The 19045-nt window shown below is 60.3% G+C and overlaps 1 protein-coding gene across 3 annotated transcripts in view; it reads right to left on the bottom strand.

Moving 5' to 3' along the window:
• Nucleotides 1–512: 512 nt before the first annotated feature.
• The window catches only part of ITPR3 (inositol 1,4,5-trisphosphate receptor type 3), a 67720-nt gene continuing 49187 nt past the window's right edge, over nt 513–19045 (bottom strand). For 2 of the 3 annotated variants that reach the window (XM_023253857.2, XM_045057407.1), the window contains exons 29-58: nt 18616–18738; nt 18339–18539; nt 17134–17385; nt 16737–16862; nt 16475–16600; nt 15135–15255; nt 14402–14592; nt 13650–13798; nt 13343–13451; nt 13122–13212; nt 12837–13006; nt 11487–11661; nt 11134–11318; nt 10790–10990; nt 10532–10642; nt 9952–10047; nt 9734–9835; nt 9553–9639; nt 8891–9001; nt 8598–8790; nt 8254–8379; nt 7620–7792; nt 6758–6922; nt 5887–6079; nt 5324–5428; nt 5110–5237; nt 4054–4219; nt 3455–3615; nt 2073–2234; nt 513–1378 (exon numbers count right to left, since the gene is read on the bottom strand). In XM_023253857.2, the coding sequence (XP_023109625.1) occupies nt 1310–1378; nt 2073–2234; nt 3455–3615; nt 4054–4219; nt 5110–5237; nt 5324–5428; nt 5887–6079; nt 6758–6922; nt 7620–7792; nt 8254–8379; nt 8598–8790; nt 8891–9001; nt 9553–9639; nt 9734–9835; nt 9952–10047; nt 10532–10642; nt 10790–10990; nt 11134–11318; nt 11487–11661; nt 12837–13006; nt 13122–13212; nt 13343–13451; nt 13650–13798; nt 14402–14592; nt 15135–15255; nt 16475–16600; nt 16737–16862; nt 17134–17385; nt 18339–18539; nt 18616–18738 (4368 nt within the window). In that variant the 3' untranslated portion in view covers nt 513–1309. The other variant, XM_045057408.1, reaches the window with a different exon arrangement.

The following is a 19045-nucleotide window of genomic DNA, read 5'->3' as shown; positions in this document are numbered from 1 at the left end:
CCCATGTTCCAAGTTGGTTTGAGGGACAGAGTAGAGACACAGACGGTCTTTGGCCAAGTGGGGCTGCAGACTGCAGGCGGCTTTAGCGCCCTAGGCAAGTTCTGTGGGAGGCCACAGGACACCAGCCCCCTGGCCAGGGACACACACACACACACACGGTCACCTCATCCCATGGAACCTTAGTTGTAAATGCTCGTGGTCCCCACTTGAGCATTTCTTCTGTCAACAACAGAGCTGAGAGAAGGTAGGGCAGGGGCTGACAGGCACCCCTCACCAGGAAGTGAAAGTGAGCTCTTAACCTCCTTTGTCCTTGGACTCCTCAGTATGTTTTGAAATACATACAATAAAATACAGACCAGTTCTACTGCGATACAGTTCTGTCCAGGAATCACTGCGAGACAGGATGTCGCTCAGGGCATCTACCGAGAGCCCGAGGTGAGGCCGGGCCAGTGGGCACAGGAGCCCCCACCGCCCCTGAGGAGTGTAGGAAACCGCATCCCTTTCTCATGGACTAGCGTTCTATTAATTTATTTAAGGCAGTTAACATATTAGTTCTCAGGCCAGAGGGTTTGTAAAACGTTACACCAAAAGGAGATAAAACAGTCGAAACCCAGCTGCTCCAACATGCCCCAGCCCTGCCCTCTGGGCCAGCAACTCTTCTCAGGAGGCCTAGAAGAGGCAGGTCCCAGGAGCAAGGCTCTTTTCCTCGGGTCACCAGTCCACCTGGGGCCGAGCTGGAGGGGTGGCCTGGATGATGAGGTCTACACGCGGTCTACAGCAGATCTGCGGCCCAGAGGGAGCCGTGGAGCCGTGGCCTGGGCTGAACACGGCACCCGTGAATAAGTTAAATAAAAAGCCCTAAAATCACTAGCAACAACAGCATTACTGCACCTCCCTCAGGAGCAGGCAGAGACCAAAATGTAGTGCTTAGAATAAAGACGCGACCCCACTCCTAATCCCATGGAGGAACACAAGAGAATGTCAGTTACTGCTTTAAGGAACAAAGCAATTGTCCTTCCGGAGGACTTCTCTCCTCTAAGGCATTAAGGTAAGCTGAGTCCCCGTAAGTTTCTGAGTCGTTTCTAAGGGCTCTAGGCAGGACTGTCAGCTCTGTGGCTCCCCACTCCATGCTGGCCAGAGCCTGGCACGGCTTGGGGGGTGTCTGGCAGAATGGGAGCTGGAAGCCGAGTGGGCACCTGGCCTTGAGAGGCTGGCGGGCTGGCCGGGCCCCCTGACCCGCAGGAAGGGGCAGTGTTCCCGGTCACCACTCTCTGCGATGACCATCCCCTGCTGGGGCCTCCGGTGGCTCTCAGCGGCTCATGCAGTTCTGGACGTCCACAAAGCCCAGGCGTTGCCTGCGTTTCCGCTGCTCTGTCATCTGGGATTAAACGGGTGCCCACAGGTCGGGTCAGGCAGCCCAGAGCCCTCTCTCCATGGGCACTGGGGAGGGACTGGTGCCCACCCCTCACCCCCCCCCTGCCCCTCAGACCCAGCTGCTGCTCAGCCCTGGCAGCAGGCCACAGCCCCCCACCCCCCCCCAGGGTGCCTTGAGGATGTCAGCCCCAAACGCTTGTCTTCAATTAGTGCATCACAAACCCCTGGTTTGGTGCAGCTGGGAAACACCCCACCTAAAAGAGGGGCGCCTGAGCTCATTTAGTCACTCTGGACGGAGAGGAGGGTGCTCTGGGCAAGAGGGGATCTTGAGAAGTGGAAGGGTGCCCTGACATCCCCTATCAGCGGTGAGCCCCTCAGAGAGCCCCTGAGCAGCTGCTGGGAGTAGGGGTGAACGAGGGGGAGGACCCCTCACACCTGTAGCAGAGGTCCACTTGGCCATGTCTTTCGGCGGACTCAGGAGCTACCAACCTCAGTCTAACTTCCCATGGGGGAGAGAGCGTATTTGGAACCTGTCTTCCACCCCAGACCCACAAAGGAAAGGAAGGAGTGTGAAGGCCCCAGTCCCCTCCCCCTCTCCCCCATGGCAGGCTGGGCTGTGACCTCCCACGGATGGTCTGGTCTGGAGCTGCCCGGCGTGGGACCCCAAGGGTGGGGCCAGGATAGGCCTGGGTGCACACCTGCTCCTTGAGCTCGTTGAGCTGGGCGGTGAGGTGGGACACCAGCTTCATGGTGGAGTTGAGCTTATCCTGAAGAATCCGGATCTCATTCTGCTCCCCTTCCCCCTCGTTGCTCACTAGGGACATGGCCCTCATCCGGGGGAACCAGTCCAGGTTCTTGTTCTGAAAAAAATCACCGGTGGAATGAGCAAGCTCCGGCCCAGGCTAGGAAGGCCTCATTTAGAAGAGCAGTCATGGAGGGGGAGCCCGCCGTCACACCCTGGACACATTCCTCCCCAGGGCTGTGTCATGGGAAAATCTGAACTGACTGGGGTCCTCCCCGGAGCCAGAATGAGCTGGCAGTGAACCCTCGGCGGGCGCTGAGGCCACCACACTGTGACAGGCTAACTTCCTTTAGCCGGCCTCAAGTCTCGCCAGTATCAGCACCATCTGTTTATACTCGGAACACCCTGCGAGGTGGAGGAGGGCTCTGCAGCAGACCCTGAAGCGCCTGCCTTCCTTCCGCCCCACCCCGCCACGCACGCCCCACGCCCCAGGAAGATGCGAGTCGGACAGATGGCACACTGAGGGAGGGGAGGCGCCGCCGGGGATGGCTGGCATCCGACACGTGTCTCAGAGGCAAGGCCACGTTTCCCACGACTGAGGAGGAGCGGGAGGGGGCCACCAGTTTTCTGGCTCCCCGTCACAAGCTGGGAGTTCTCAGACCAACAGATAAACCTGCACTCCAAGATCAGTTCCAATTATACACTCAAGAAACAAATAGAACTCCCCCCCCCCCACCATAGGTCTTTCCTTTTAGCCTGCAATTTATCTGATGTGCAGTAATCTGAAGATGCACTACATTGAATGGAACTGATGGGGCTTCCTTTACCCGAAAAGCTACGAGACCTTTTTGTTTTTTTGGTTCACTGCCTTCACTCCCTTTTAGTCACTACAGAAATTGGACGGAGTAACTTTGATTCCTCCGAAGTCTGATAGTTGAAAGTTTTTCCAGGCTCCCTCTCGGCCTGGACCATCCAAACTCCGGGAAGCTGCCCTTCCCCTTGCCGAGCTGAAAAAGGCTCCCTCAGAATGGTCCCCCAAGCAGCAGTCCCGGGACAGGGTCTGCCTGCTCCCCCACCTCCTCGGTATCGGGCAGCCACGGGCCCGGGCACACCACGCACGTCCTTTGGGGCTGACAGGTTTGTTGTGGGCTTTTCCCTGACAACAGAGGCCATGCAGAAGAGCTCGAGGACCTTCGGTAGGTAGCACGGGCAGCCGGCGGGGCCCCGGTGAGGGCTGCCCCCAGCTGCTCCTCAGCTGGCCCTCCCACAAGGGTTCGCGACTGTCCGCCCCCCCCCCCCCCGCCCCTGGTGGCCACTGCTCCCGGGCGGGGTCCACACCTTGATCATCTGGGCCACGTAGCTCTCAGGCCCCGTGTAGTCCGTCTTGTTTTTGACGCGGACCAGCACGATGAAGTACAGGTAGTTCCACATGTTGTGCTCGAACTTGATGTGTTCCTCAAAGGACACCGTCTTGTTATCAAACTTGTCTCTCTCCAGACCTGACGATGCAGAGGGTGAGGACGAAACCATCAGGCTCCAAGAGCCACCGTGGGGCCACCTGGCAGAGTAAACACCCGCCTCTTGGGGCAGTGGGGGCACTTGTTCCCCGGGCTAAAAGGACTGGTGAATGCATGTGACAGCCCACCCTGGGCTATTTAGGTCACTTCTATTTAAAGCACCAGCCACTTAGCCGTGGTGACCCCGCCCTGCCACAGCTGTAGCCTCCCACCGGGGCAGCTCAGCACCACGGTGGCCAGAATCCCAAGAGCCCGGCAAGCAGGAGCAGTTGATAAGGGATTTGTCCTGCAGGTGCCACCCGCTCCTTAGCCTGCAGTGGGTGGGGAGGGGACTTCACACCGGGAGTGGGAAAAGCCCTGGACAGAGACCGGGGGGCTTCGGTTTCCTCTGGAAACTGAGAAGGTGTAAGGGGGCCTCACCGCAGATGAAGCACGTGGTCTTAAGAATCTCCTCCTTCTTCTGCTTCTCGCTGCGCAGGTCAGCAAAGGTGTCAATGATCACCCCAAAGATGAGGTTCAGCACGATGATGATGACAATGAAGAAGAACAGGAGGTCGTAGACCACACGGGCCGGGAAGAGGGACTCCTGCAGGAGGGGAAGCAGGGAGGCTGGGCCCCGTCGCCCAGGCAAGCCAGACTCAGGCAGGGGTCAGGGCTGTGACAGAGGAGGCTCGGCCCTCAGCAGAGGGGGACTAAGGCCCCCGGCTCCCGGGGCCCTGAGGGAGGCAGAGCAGACCCAGCCTCACTGTGGGCAGTGAGAAGTACAATCACAAGCCCTGAGTGTGGCTTAGGAGACAGCAGACTCAGAAAGGATACCAGCGAGGCCGGCACCCTGTGATAAGAGTTTGGCATGGGGCACTGAGGCTGCAGGTCGAGGCCTGTCTCTGCCCCTAACCTTGGGCTGGGGACAGAGCCAGCTCTGAACGCCTCTGCCCCACCCTCAGGACGCCTGGCCTCACACATTCTAGAAACACTGTCTGACCTTGGAAGCGGCTTTCCCATGTGGCCGAGGACAGACTGAGTACTGGTAATGCCTGGCTGCCTGAGTCAAATCCTGAGGCGTCCTCACGGAGCAGACTCAGCTTCCCCACCCTGCCCTCCCCTGCTGTGGGCCGGGGCTCTGCCTCGCAGATGAAGCCAGCGCAGCCGGGGATCCGCCCGGTGTCTGACTCACGCCTTCCCCAGCCTGGGCAAAGCTCGGCTGCCAAGGTCTTTCCTGAGAGCAACTACAGGGAGCCGGTGGGGAGGCGTGAGCAGACGGGGGTGGGGAAGCTCAACAACCATGTAACCGCGCACTGGACCCGGTGGCCAAGCAGGGAGAGGGGATGCGAAGTGGGGGCTTGCAACATCGGAGAGGGAGGGGGGCCGAGCTGCTCCCCCAGGCCGTGACCGTGACCCGAGAGCAGGACCTCGCAGTGGCTGACGTGGCCAGGGCTCGGGCCACGTGGATTTGGGAGCGGGACAGGGGATGCTCACGTCTTTGGAGGGCTTGCGGAGAATGTCGCCCACGCCACCACCATTGCGCAGCCCGTGGTTCATGACAGTGACGATGCACATGAGCAGCGTGTCGCAGGCCCGCTCCGTGCTCTCCAGCTCTTCGTTCCCTACAAGCGGAGTATGTGTTCACACCCAGGCCAAGCCACCCGCCTCTGCGCCCCTGCCCCAGGCGCCCAAGACACACTGCCCTCACCTTCCAGGACCTCAGGCACTGAGACCCCTGAGACACAGTCCAGCTTGTCCCCACTGCACGTGCCCACAAATGTGGCAGCTCCATGTGGCATCCCCAGGGGGCTGGCTAGAGAGGACGTGGGTGAGGTCACCAGGAAGTCCAATGGCCATCATTCCCCTCACTGTGCCCCCCGCCCCACATCCTCCATGAAGCCTTCCCTGATCCTGCGAGCTCCCCCTGTCAGGCTACACGTGAAGGGTCCTCATGCCCCTGCTATGCACAAAGGACAGGAGGGGGGGGGGGGGTCCACACCCCTGAGCCTGGCACACAGGCAGCCCCTGCAAACACTGAGTTTCAGATGGATGCCAGGTCTGCAAGCAGGTGGCTCCTCAGGGAGCAGAAGACCAAGGCTCTCCCACCTCCTCGGTGTGTCCCGGGGCAAAGGGAGGCAGATTGCTGTGAACTAGACACCCCCGCCCCAGGACCCAAGAGGAGGAACTGAGGCAGGGCGCCTGGTCCTGACACGGGTCATCTGTGCAGCCCCTCTCAGCCCCCACACCCTCCCAGGAGAGGAGCCGCCAGACCTCCAGAGTGATTGCCGGGCAGCCGGTCAACCTCAAGGATGAAGTCATCCTTGAGGAAGAGGAAGCCAACGATGGAGAAGAGGTAGACCAGGATGAGGGCCAGCAGGGCGGTCAGCAGGATGGAACGGCCATTTCGAGTCACACTCTTGATGACGTTGAACAGCGTCTCCTCCCGGTAGATGAGGTCAAAGAGCTGCAGGGCAGGGACAGGGCCTTGAGGGGCTGCAGACGCCGCTGGATCCAAGGGCTGCCCGGCTCCCAGTGGTTTCCCACAGGCTCCTCCAGGAGGGTCTGTGCTTGGGCAGGTGGAACCAGCCTAGTGGGCCTGGCGGGGAAGGCTGCTCAGAGGCACCTGGAGTTCTAAGGCCAAGGGAAGGGAGTGGCCCGGGAGAAGGTGTGAGGGCCGAATGGGCAGGCAAACACCACACCCGGGGGAAGAATTTTTTGTGTGATTTGTGTGCGTTGGCTCACTTCAGCCTCACAATCACTCTAGGAGGTGGGTGCTGTTAATCATCCTCGTTTTATAGATACAGAAGTGAAGGCACGGGGCAGTTAAGAAACTTGCCCCAAATCACAGAGCTTGTAGGGGCCACGCTGGGATGCAAACCCAGGTAGTCTGGTTCGAGTCCAAGCTTAAAACCACTACCAGACAGGGGAGATGAGCCAGATGGGGGCCGGGAGTGGCCGTCAGGGCCCTGAAGGCTGGGCTGGGGCCAGGTAGAGGAGGACTCTGCAAATCCAGCCCTCCCAGCCCAGCAGCAAGAGGACCGGACAGAGAGACTGGCACTGGGGAACCACTAGCAACTTGAGGGAAGCCCCGACCACCCCCACCCCCCCCACCCCTGCCAGCCCCAGCCCCCAGAGGGCTCACCAGGATGCTGTAGAAGAGCTCGTGGACAAAGAGGCCCAGGACACTCGTCAGGATGTAGCCCACATGGTAGAGGAACTCCATGTCCATGACCATGGCCTTATAGCCCCGGATGAAGGTTCCGCGGTTGCCCACAAAGCTCACCACAAATACAATCTTGTTGGTCAGCTGGGGGCAATAGAAGGCATGGGGATCAGTGCCCCACAGCCCACCCTGAATCTCCACTCCCTGCCGCCCTGCCCCCCCAGTGACCAGCTCGGAGGCCAGCCCTTGCCCGGAGTGGATCTGAGCTGGTCCTGCTCAACCTGGCAGGCTCAGCATTAATGAAAATGCCTCCAGAAATGTACCTGGACTCTTGGATAGAACAGGGGAGGAGCCCCGTGGGCCCCTGGTTCCAGGAAGAAAGTGAGATACAGATAGAGTGAGACCAAGCAGACCAACCTTGGCCTCTACGGTGACTTGGTAAGTTTGGAAAAGGGGTCTCCCCCCACCTTGCTCTGGGTACTTTATTTCCAGCTGTCAGGAACTGTCATAATATACAAATCTTTAATGTCTACAGTACACACAGTGCCTCTGGGCAGTGCCCGACTAACACCGTCTACACAGCAGCCCTGAAGCTGGTGCCTGGCCCAAAGTGACTTCTGGCTAGCTATCTCTGAGTGCCGGTTGCCCCCAGGCCGTCCCGGGAGACAGTGGAGGCACAGAACGGCCCTTACCGTGGAGCTTTAACAAGCTTGATCCCGACACAGGCACAAGGGGGTTAGGGCAGAGCAGTGGCTGCCGGGAGGCAGCAGGCCAGCCCGAGGTCCAATGGCGCCATGAGCCCCAAGGGTGGTCTGGGGTGAGGGCTCCCTCTGACACTCACGTTGAGGGCGCCCAGGATGTTGAGTGTGGGCCCAATGCCCAGGTAGTAGATGGAGCGCAGGATGAGCGCCACAATGAGGGGGCGGATGCTGTAGCGCTTGGTGAACAAGGCCGCGATGGAGAAACAGATGAGGATCCAGAACAGCAGTGAGATGAGTGGGGAGCCCAGCACGCCTGGGGGCCAGGGTGCAGGGTGAGCACTGGTCTCTGAAGCCCACCACAGCCCCAACAGACCCCGAGAAGCCACCTCCTCCCGGAAACCTTCCCTATTAAGTTCTTGATCACCTGGTATTAGGGCCTCTCCTGCACCACCACACCTGCATGTCTAGGCTTAAGGCAGGAGAGGCCCTATCCAGCTGCTGCTATCATAGCTGAGCTCTGGCTCATGCGCCTGTGCCCGTGTGTATGAGACAGACGTGTACTGTCTCGAGGTCAAGGACCCTGTGATCGCACTGGACCCCATCTGTCTCTCCCCCCATGATGGGGTGCAAAGCCCAGAAAGTAGTGCAGGGGTGCCTTTCCCCCACTCTGCATCTGGTCCCCTCAGAGCCTGGCTGGCCACAAGGCTCCGCCCAAACCCAGGGAGGAGGCACGGTGGTCTCCAGGGCCACAGTCTGCCAGCCTTGTGTCCCCACCTGTGGACGCGCCCTCCATGTAGGGGTAGAAGAAGGCAATGATGATGTTGATAAAAACTGCCAGGTTGAAGGAAATACTGCCCCACAGGGTCATTCGGCGGGAGAACCAGTAGATCAGTGGCATGCCTGGGGGAGATGTGGGTGGGTCTCTGGTTAACATTGTCCCCTCATCCCACATGGCCTCCCCCTCTGGGGCCCCCAGCACCTGCTCAAGCTCCAGGCCCCGCTTCAGGGGGAAAACGTGACTGGAGCCCTCCTGGGGTGGGGTGGGGTGAGGCAGCCCCCCCTGGCAGGTAAGGGGGTCACCAGGGGGCCTTGCCCTCCCGCCCCGCGGGGGTCCTCACTGCGGAGCTTGCGCTGCCACTCCATTTCGTTGTGCAGGAAGGAGGACTGGTCGAAGAAGTCGCTCACTTTGCTGCCCTGCTCATCCTGCTCCGTGGTGGTGAAGAGCCGGTGCTTGGTCTCCTCCGTCAGGAACTGGCAGATGCCAGGCACCGGGAACACGATCTGCTCCATGCTGCGGTCCTGTCGCACGATCTGGGTGCACACAGGCACGTGGTCACACCTAGGCCACAGCCCTCAAGGGCCAAGTTCACAGGCCCTCACTCACAGCGCCCCTGCTACCCTCGGGCCCCACCTCTATCTGGGATGTGTGGTTCTCGTAGTAGGCCAGGGGGTCCTCCTCCTCCTCTTGTGCGGGCGCGGAGGACTTGAGCATCTGGGACAGCTGCTTGTTGTTGAGGCTGAGCTGGGGGTAGAGGGGCCACCGAGGTCAGGCCCCGCAACTTTCCACCGCTAGACCTCACACCAGAGCCCTACCTGCTCCAGGTGCACCCCCTGCCAGACGAGACCCAGCCTACTCCAACTAGGATGCAGCCCAGAAGAAAGAGGGGATAAGGGGGGGAGAGCCTGTCGAAACAACTCTATAGGCCCCTCAGCACCCACGGCTCCAGCTCCAGGCTTCCAGACCCGTCCCACAACCCGGCTCCCACCTCTACCCGTAGGTTTCACCCCGGACCGCCCACCCTCCCGGCTCCTCCCACCCTGAGCCCCGCCTCCCCATTCCAGCCCTTTACTCAGGTTCAGGCCACACCCCCGAGTCGTGCTCCGCCCAGAGTTCCTGGACCTGCCCCCGGGCTCATCCCGTCTTCCAACCGGCCCTCCGGATCTCGCAGTGCCCTCATCCCCTCCCTCAGTTCCTAGCCTCGCCCCCAGATACCAGCCCATCCAATCTCTCGCCCAGCCACGCCCCTAGACCTAAGCCCCGCCCCACACCCAGGCTTGTCCCCGCGCCCCCACCATAGAAGAGATGCCCTCGGCCTCCTCCTCTTGGATGCGCTTCACTGGCTTGAGCAGGTGCTGCAGCTGCTTGTTGTGCCTGGAGAGCTGAGGGAGACGGCGGCGCAGTCACGGGGCGTGGTCGCTGGGGTGGGGGGGAGGGCAGGACCGCCGGGGGCGGAGCCAGGGGTGGGGCTGGTACCTGCAGCGCCAGGATGTAGATGTTGTGGCCCACTTCCCGTGGGCTCACCTCCGAGTTTTCCCGCTCCTCCTCCTGCAGGTAGGCTTTCTTGATGACGTCCACCTGGCAGGGCAGGGCCTGTTTGCCGCCTTCCTGGCGCGTAGGGAATGCCCCATCCCGGTTCCCCTACACCCCAGCCAGGCACGTCTTTCCCACCTGACCCCTGGCCCCAGCCTCACCAGCTCCTGGGGCCGCAGGCTGATGAGGATTCGCTCAGCGTTTTCACTGTCGTGCCGGCTCTCCATCAGAGCCAGGAGCAGCTTGGAGGCATTGTCCTGTGGAGAGGTGGGGAGAAGGGGACAGGCCACAGTCTGAGAGCCCCTACGATGCCCCCCAACAACCTCTTCCACCGTCTACTCCATAATAGCCTCTCCTGGCCTGCAAGATGCGCCGTAACCTTCCCATCCCCGCTGGCCCCCAGGACTTGCTGAGAAGTGTCCTGCAAATCCAGCCCACCCACTAGCTGTCTTCACTGCCACCCCATGGCAAGCAGACGCAATCCCCAGAAAGCGGACACGTACGTGGGAGACCCTCAGATAAACCCAGAACACGTCTGCTCCTAGAGTGTACGTCCAACACGCTTGCTCACACATTCATTTACGTATGCATATTGACACGTACATATTAAACATGCCAACGTTTAATATGTTTAATGTTTAATGTTGAGTGTGTGAGTACGCACACTCAACACAGGTCGCGTCACGTGCATCTGTGCACACGCATCCCATGCACACTCACGTGGAGTGCCACGGGCCCCACCTTAAGCTGCAGCACCAGATCCATACGGTATTTGCACAGGGGACTGATGTCATTAAGAATCAGGGCTGTGATGATGTCTATGCCGTTGGACTCATGCGTCACGATGCAGGTCTGGCAGGAGGCAGTGGGAGACACGGGGCCCAGGCCCCTCAGAACTGTGGCGCTCCGGAGGCTCACCGTCTCCCCTGCCCAGCCTGCTCCGCCCACCCACACCTCCACGCTCCCCTACGGCTGCTCCTGGTTCTCATGGCGACTTACCTGGTTCTCGTGGCAGGGGCCCTGACAGTACTCAGTGAGGGTCTCCAGGGTCTGGATGACAAGGCCCACGTTGTCCTCATTGATGTAAAGCCCCAGCAGCCCCAGGCCACCGGTGGTGCTGCCGCACATGATGTCCAGGAACTGCAGTGTCTCACACACCAGGTTGTAGTTGGTCTTGTTGTTCTGGGAGCGCAGGAAGTTCTGCAGAGCACAGAAGGGTGGACATGGCACCGCTCCCGCAGGGAGGCAGAGGCCTGCACGGACCACGAGCGCCGCAGGGCGTGACTGACGGGGAGGGCGGGGGCCCACATGCTGGCTGGGGGAGGGGCGGGGCAGGCGCTCACCTGCAGGTCTCGGTTGTGGTTCTCACACAGCAGCTGCAGAAAGCGCAGGATGGGCTGCATGATGAGCACGGACGTGCCCATCTCGTTGCTCTGCACGCGCTCGCCCACCTCGTGCCCCCGGCGCAGGCTGGGGCCCAGCGAATAGCGGGATGGGGAGCCTGGCATCGAGAAGGAGGCCACGCGGCCTGCAGGGCGAAGCCCGGTAAGGCTGGGGCTGCTGGAAGTAACCGGACCCTGCGTTCCCACCCCCAGGCCCCTGCCTGCAGATCTCGCCCCGTGACCCCCCTCACCCTGAAGCCTCTGACCCTGGCCCAGCACCCAGTACAGCATCCTGTACTGCTGTGACCTCTGACCTTTGGTGGTGGGGTCTGCCGACTCCCGGTCCTCGCGCGGCTGGCTGCCCAGGTCATTCATGTTGACGGCCACCGTGGACTTGGTCTCCTGCTGGGCCCGCTTCATGCGGTCATGCAGCACCTTGAAGAAGCGCTCTGACTTCTTGTCACTCGTCATCAGGTTGTAGAAGGATTTCTGGGGCAGATGGTGAGATGAGGGACAGCCTCAGCACGGGCCTGGCTCTGAGCAGCCCTTGCTGGGTCCCTGGAGGGCTCTATCCTGTGCTGCAGGGTAAAGCACCTGCAGGACCACAGACAAGCCCCTAGACGTGCCCCAGGACTAAGGCTGGGGCAGGGTCGGTCAGGACTGTGGAGGCGGAGGGGAAGGGTCCGTATCTGCTGTCCATGTGATGCTGGAGGCCCACCCCAGGCTCCTCACCCCCATCTGCATCTGCCCTTGGCCCTCTGTCTGCTCCCCACACAGCAGCAGAGACGCCCCTCAGAAGTCTAAGTCTCGGATTTCCTCTGCCTGAAACCCTGCAGCGGCCCCATCTCACTCACAGGAAAAGCCACGCCTCACAGCTCGCATGAGGCCACACGATGGCCTGCCACTTCTCTGACCCCAGGGCCCACCACTCTCCACTCCTCTGCCCTCTCCAGCCACATCAGCCACTTCCTCCTCATGGCCTTTGCACCTGCTGCCTGCTCTCCCAGGACAGCGCCCACCTGTCCACATGCTCACCTCTGGGTCCAACATTCCCCTTTCCGGGACACGACCCTGATCCCTGCCCCGGCACTCCCTAGGCCCCTCGCCTCCATCATCACTGTCCAGCATGCTCTCCATGTTATGTGGGGATTACGGTTATTGGCTGTTGTCCTCATTAGGATACAGGACCAAGAGAACACGGATTTTGTCTTTTTTGTTCACTACTGAATCCTCACTGCCTAGAACACTGACAGGCCGTGGAAGGCACTCGGTGCGGACTTACTGAAACAATGCATGAATGAATGAATGGGGATAAAGCAATCAGAGGGGGCTTTTCAGAGGAGGCAGTCCTTTAGTTGGGCACCAAAGGCTGAGGAGGATGTGGAAGAGGAGGGAAGCAAGCCTGAGCAGAGGCCAAGAGGCAGGAATGATGGATGTGATGTGGGCAGCATGGTGGGGAGACAGGCTCAGGCCTGGCTTGAACAGGGTGGTCTGCGTGGATAGAAAAGAGGCCACATGACAGGGGGGCAGTTAGGGGAAGTGGGACTGCCTACGGGTAGCCAGACTCGTGCCGGCCACCAGCACCTAGCCCTGCGGCCCCAGCTACGGGGCACACTGTACCTCCTCGTAGAAGGCACCACCCAGGACCCCCACCCAGTCCACACCTGGATCTCCGTGTTGCCACCATCCAGCAGGCGGATGGCCAGGCCAATGCTCTCCTGGAAAATCTTCTCATTCTTGGTGCTGGTGATCAGGTCACATACCAGCTTGGTGGCCCCCTCCTTGTCCAGCCGGCACTGGGTGGCCGCAATTGCTGACCAGTCTTGGTCCAGGCCTGAAGTTGGGGAACCCACGTGAGGGGAGCCAGTGGGGCAGGGGAGCGGAAGGGGGGCCCAGGGCCTAGGCAAAGGGTCACCCAGAGGCACAGCCAGGGGGCAGGTGGTACTGACCAGGGCTCATGGGGTCCGGAAGGTCCCCCCTCGAGCTGGACTTCCGGTTCTGGAGGTAGTTTTGTAGCAGCATCTTGCGCAGCTGATTGCCCTGGAGGACAGGGAGCGAGAGCCCACAGTGGCGCTTTTCACCATTTAACCCCTGGCCGGACAGTCCTGGCCCCGAGGCCCTGGCACTTGCGGCCGGGCCTGCACGGTGTCCAGCCCGCCTGGCCACTCACCCGGTCCCCGTACTTGGCCTTCTTGAGCAGCATTTGCTGCAGGGTCCGCAGCACCTTGACACACAGCTTCTCCTCCGACTCCATGAGGTCCTTGGTGTGCTGGATCAGCCTGGCCAGTGAGGAAGGAGGGCACACATGGGGCAGCCTCTGATGCCTCCCTCCAGGCACTTCCCCTGCCCTGTGCCGGGCGGGAACACACCCGGCCCTCTGATCCCGCAGGCTGTCCAGTCCCCGCAGGGCCCTTCCCTGTCCCAGGCTGCCTCGCACCTGCCACCCCCCCCACCGGCCGGGCTGGCATCGCACTCACTTGGACAGGAAGCCCCCACTCTCACAGCGCTGGTAGGCCTCACTGCCCTCCAGGAAGAGCAGCTCGGGCCAGTGCAGGACGTCCACCAGCACGGACAGTTCGGCCTGTACCAGGGGCCTCAGCCGCTCCTCCAGGGCCGTGATGATGTCCTGGAGCGGGCACGGCACAGTCACTACCGGGCAGGTGCAGGCCATCCAGGGCCAAGAGATGAGTGAGGCTTGACCGCCATTCCCCACACCCCAACACCAAAGGGCCCCACGGATTTCTCTGAGCCTGTCTGAGGGGCCCTGGACCCACGGAACCACCCTGAACAATGCAGGATGTCTGTCTGCCCAGAGCTCCTGGCTGGGAGCCACAAGCCCTGCCCTTTCACCCAGCCCCTCGTCTAGCTGTGTGACCCGGGCAAACCCCTCACCCTCACCCTCTCTGAGCCTCAGTCTCCCGCCACGTGGGGATAACAAGCCACCACACCCCCCCAGAAGTGTGTGTGTCAATAATGTGTTGCACAAACAGGAAGGGGCTATAAGGACTGAGAGTTGTCCTGACCCCCTCCGTGAGCACCAACCCCACTAGCAGGTGCCTGGGTTCTCCTGGCTTCCCTGGAAGGATGCCCCTCAGTCCCCGGCCCCTGGCCTGCCCTTAGCAGAGGACTCCTTCCTGGGGAGCGGGGGCAACACAGGAAGGGATGCTTCCCCGGAACATGCCCTTCCAAAGCAGCTCTCATGGCAGATGCCAGGCAGCCCCACACCCACCTGCAGCTTCTCGATGATGTTCTTGTAGTCCCACTGGTTGGCGGTGGGCATGACACGGGGGAAGGCCCGCGTGGTCGCCTTGTAGTTGGAGGCGTTGCGCTGGGCTGCAGCTGCACAGCTGGTGCCGCTGCTGAGCAGCGAGCTGATGTGTGCATCCAGGTCCATGGGCAGTGAGATGGCCCGGCCTTTGGCTGGGGGGAGAGAGGAGGGATGCTGGAGGGCAGGGGGCGGGGGGGCAGGTGGAGGCCTCAGCCAGCCAGAGGGGACAGGCTCAGGGCTGCTCGACCAGGGCACAGGGTGAACTAACCAAGGTTCTGGGGTACACGCCGGCCCCCTCTTGGGCTGAGGTGCCCTCTTCCCCCTTTTTGGGTAAAAAGAGGGAGTTTCTGCCTCTTTGACTCTACCCTGGCTCCACTCTGACCCCTCCCCTTCCCCAGTGCTCCCTAACAATCTTACAGGCTGCCCTTCTGCCTGAAACCATTTGCAAGCACAGGCAACTTCGGTTGGGGAATGTCCCCCAGCATTCTCCTCTGGGGAACCGGCTCAAAGCAGAGAACAGCTTCTCTCAATTGCTAAGATGCTAGTCGGACACCAAGAAGGACCTACTGAGAACTACCTGGAAGCAGACGACGAGCGAGCTTAGGAATAACGTGTTTATTTTGAGGGCAGGCGTCCCTGTGGCGAAGGGAGGGGAGGGGTGGTTGGAGCTAGCCAGTGCCCCTGGCGCACTCACCCACCATGGCGAGGGTCCGGATACAGGCCTCCACGGAGCCCTTGTGCTGCTGCTGCAGCCACGGACACTCGAGCAGCCGTGTGGTGGACTGCAGCAGCTGCACCACGATTGTCTGGTGTGTCTGCAAGAGGCAACACGCCTACTGCTACAGCCCGACCCACCCTCCAACCTGGAAAGCCCCAGGCCCAGTGACCAGGGCCCACTGAGAATGGGCACAATAGAGGAAGAAGGCCTCCAACAGATACCATGTGTCTTTGTGCCAATCGGAAAAAGGTACTCCCTTTCCTCTCGGCAGTGCACAACCTGCCCGACTGTACATGGCAGCCCTGTGAGAACTCCCCAAAGTCCAGACCTGGGGCTTCTAGTCCTATTGCTGGCCTTTTCCTTCCTCTAAAAAAAGTTTTTAATAAATTAATATTGTGGAAAGTTGATGTATTTACATGGTTCAAAACCCAAAGCATGCTATGAAAAGGCACACTTCGAGAAGTGTCAGCCAACCTTGACCCCATCAGCTCCATTCTCCCACACTCTGCCCTGGGGCTCAGGAGAGGTGGGGAAAATTGATACAATTACCCATAGTCCCAAAGAGGCCCCAGGGCGCAAACATATGTGTGTCAAAACAAACCCACCCATGCTGAGACCAGGACCTGCTCCACCCTCAGTCCATCTATAGGTAGCCCCTTTCTTGGTCACTTGTGTGTCCATCCAGTGTTTCTTTAGGATTTAGGTATTGTCATAGGCTCCCTCCTAAAGGGAACCTGCCTCTCTTTCCTTCAAGAGGCTCTGGGCTATGACATCTGAGAATCTGGGAATCGATTAAGGGGCCATGACTCTTCCAGTGATTTAAGACAAACTCCTGTTCGCTAGCCTAGAACTTTTTTGCTGATACAGGTAAGTAAGACTTCAAAAGGCTGTCTATTTCAGTCCTAGGGGCACCTGATCAATTAAGCCAAACACCAAAGATCTCTGTACATCGGACCCTCTGGATTACTGCTCTGGCTCTGCTGTCCACTGAGGTAGGCATGACCATCTTGTCTTTGGGGAGTAAGTGCTGCCAGCTGCCCCCCGCCACCCTGGGATCTGTCATACCCAGTGAATTTACGAATTCCTGTTCAAGGGTACTGCCCCCACTGCAATTCCTGACCCGCAGAGATTACAGAAGAATAAATGTTTGTTGTTTTAAACTGCTAAGGTCTAGGGTGATTTGTTACACAGCATACGCAATTAACACACTTGTATATGTCCTTCTGCTACGTCTTTGTGTGCCACGAGCAAACGGGAATATATGCCCTCTTTTCCCTCTTCGCTACACAAAAGCTGTGCGGGCAAGAGCGGCTCACCTGCAGGGAGGTGCTGTTCTCCGAGAACGGAGAGCTGAAGAAGGCGTTGATGGTGTCCAGCACGACAGTCAGCACATACTTCTCCAGGGTGGGGTCAGCCAGGCGCTTCTCACGCTTACTGCAGACCTGGGGTGGGAGAGAGAGATGCCTGGGGGGCCCCACCGCTCCTGCCCCCCGCCCCGAAGGCTGCCGGGGCTCCCACCCACGCCCCTGCCCAGCACAGCGCACCCACAGGCCCACGCCCCACCCCCCGGGGACAGACCCGAGCCATGTCCAGGGTGAAGTTCTCAAAGAGTGTCCAGATGTGGTTGCTGGTGTAGATCTCCTTCATCTCCACCTCTGTGTCCACGTAGCAGTGATTCACGAAGTTCACGTAGGCCATTTTCACCTGCACAGCCCCGAGCAAGGTCAGGGGCGCTAGCAAGGCCGCCGGCCCAGGCTCTCCCTCTCTGCACTCGGATTCTCCCCTGACCTCTCCGTTGCTCCTCTCCCCACACCCCTCCTACCAGCCCCCATGTCTGCCACTCCCCCACTTCCCTCACCAACCTCTTCCTGCCCTGCCATGGCAAGACTGAAAGGCTGCCTCGGCCTGGCTCTACCCTTCCCCCGCCCCGGCCGTCCCCACCCACCCCAGCCACCTCTCCCAGTCCCCAGAGGACCTCGGTGATGCAGTCCTCGTGTGTCACCACAGACACCACGTCTTCCAGGGGCAGCAGGGAGGTGCACTTGATCTCAGTGTAGACGTTCTTGCCCTCGGCACAGGCAGCCAGCAGGTCCACCAGGGAGATGTGATACATGAGGGGGCTGTGGTCCTCCACACCATCCCGGGCAGCCTTCATCATGTCCAGCAGGTGGGCCAGTGAGGCCTTGTCATTGTAGAACACGACCACGTCGTCACCTGCATTGGTCAGCTGAAGGCAGGAGGGGTGCCCCATCAGACCCCCCGAGTCCAGCAGGCCCTAGGTTTACCCGAGAGAGATGGGGACTCTGACCTCAGCCCTCACCTGACATTCAGGCAAACCCCACCCCCCTGCCTGGCCCTCGAAGCCGTAGGCTAATGTTTCGGGCCCTCTGCCATCAGGGCTGAACCCTGGACCCAGAAAGTGCCCCCCTCCTCCCCTAAGGAAAGAAGTCCCACTCAGGCTTGTTTTAGAGGTGCCTCCTCCACGAAGCCCTTGCGAATCCCACCCCTGCCTGGCTCACCCCCCCTACCCCCACCAGTGCTCCCACAGTGTGTAATTTAAAGGCTCACAGAGCACATGCTGCTTCCTCTCGTGTCAGCAATTATGTTATTCACAGTAATATAATAACAGCAACTCATAATTCGCATCGCACAGCATTTCCAGCACAGGGCGCCTCGTTTATTAGGTCCCTCATCTCACTTCACCGGGCTCCTTTCTCCCCTGCCCCCACACCATCCGGTAAGAGGCTCCAGGGCAGAGTCCACGTGTGTTCCAGATGTAGACTCAGCCCTCGACCCTTCATACCTTCAGGTAACGGGCCTACTATGTACCCACGACGTGCCCGATGCTGGGGCCCGTGTACGAAGGATGTGGTCCCCTGCCCTGAGCTCACACCCCAGCGCCTTCCCCCACGTGCACAGAACAGGTGCTTCATGATTTTTAAGTACATGATAATAGAAGGATAAACAAAGGAATGCGTGTTTGAGCTCTTTCAGGCCTGTTGTCTGAGTTCTACTAGACGGGCCTCTTTGACCTTAGTTTTCCCTCCTCCTTCCAGCACCCTCAGCGTTCCTCTCGTGACCCCACTGCCTGACTCCTCCAACTCTGGGTCCTGCCTCCTGAGCGCTCCCTCTCTGGCCACCACCCATGAGTTCCCATGTGCCCCGCGGCCTCGTCCTCACCTCCGTCATGATCATGTCCTGGCACTTCTTGACGTACTTGCCCTCGGCCTTGATGACGGTGTGCAGGAAGTCCAGATACTGAACGTGCCGCCCGTGCGTGGCCAGCAGGTGCACGAAGTGCTGCAACACGGGCTCGCTGATTTCAGAGCACAGCTGGTAGTTGTTCAGGAAGATGTGCTGCATGGTCTCTGCCTCCAGGAGCTAGCGGGGAGGGCATCCGTCAGAAAGGGGGATCTGGGCCCCACTCCACCCAGCCGCCTCCACCTGGCGTCCTTACCCCTGGTGTGAGGAAGAGGTGCAGGTGCTTATGCAGCAGGGCCTGGTTGCCGGGGTTCCCCGCGCAGAACTTCTGCAGGAACTGGTGCGTGTACCGCAGGATCTCCATCATCTTGGCATCACCCTGGGCACGGAGAGGGGAGGAACGAGGTGAGGCCGGGCCTGGTGTCTGCGCTCAACGGGTGTGGGGGCAGATCGGGGCTCGGGATTGGGACCACAAGGAGGCCAGGTTCAAGGTGAAAGCTGGGCCTCCAGGTCAGGACAAGGAAATGTGTGAGGGGCTGAGGGTCAGCGGCTGAGGCGAGGCTGGAGCAGGGAAGCAAGGCTGAGGGGTCAGGGTCAGGTGAACGCTGGGATGGTGTCAGGCTCAAGAGTCAGTGTGAGGCTTGAGACAAGATCAAGGTCGGTCAAGGGGAGGTGTGGGCGTCAAA

Source organism: Felis catus, chromosome B2 (genome assembly GCF_018350175.1).
Source record: "Felis catus isolate Fca126 chromosome B2, F.catus_Fca126_mat1.0, whole genome shotgun sequence".
In the NCBI taxonomy this organism is placed as follows: Eukaryota; Metazoa; Chordata; class Mammalia; order Carnivora; family Felidae; genus Felis; species Felis catus.
This window is presented reverse-complemented; position numbering and strand designations above follow the sequence as displayed.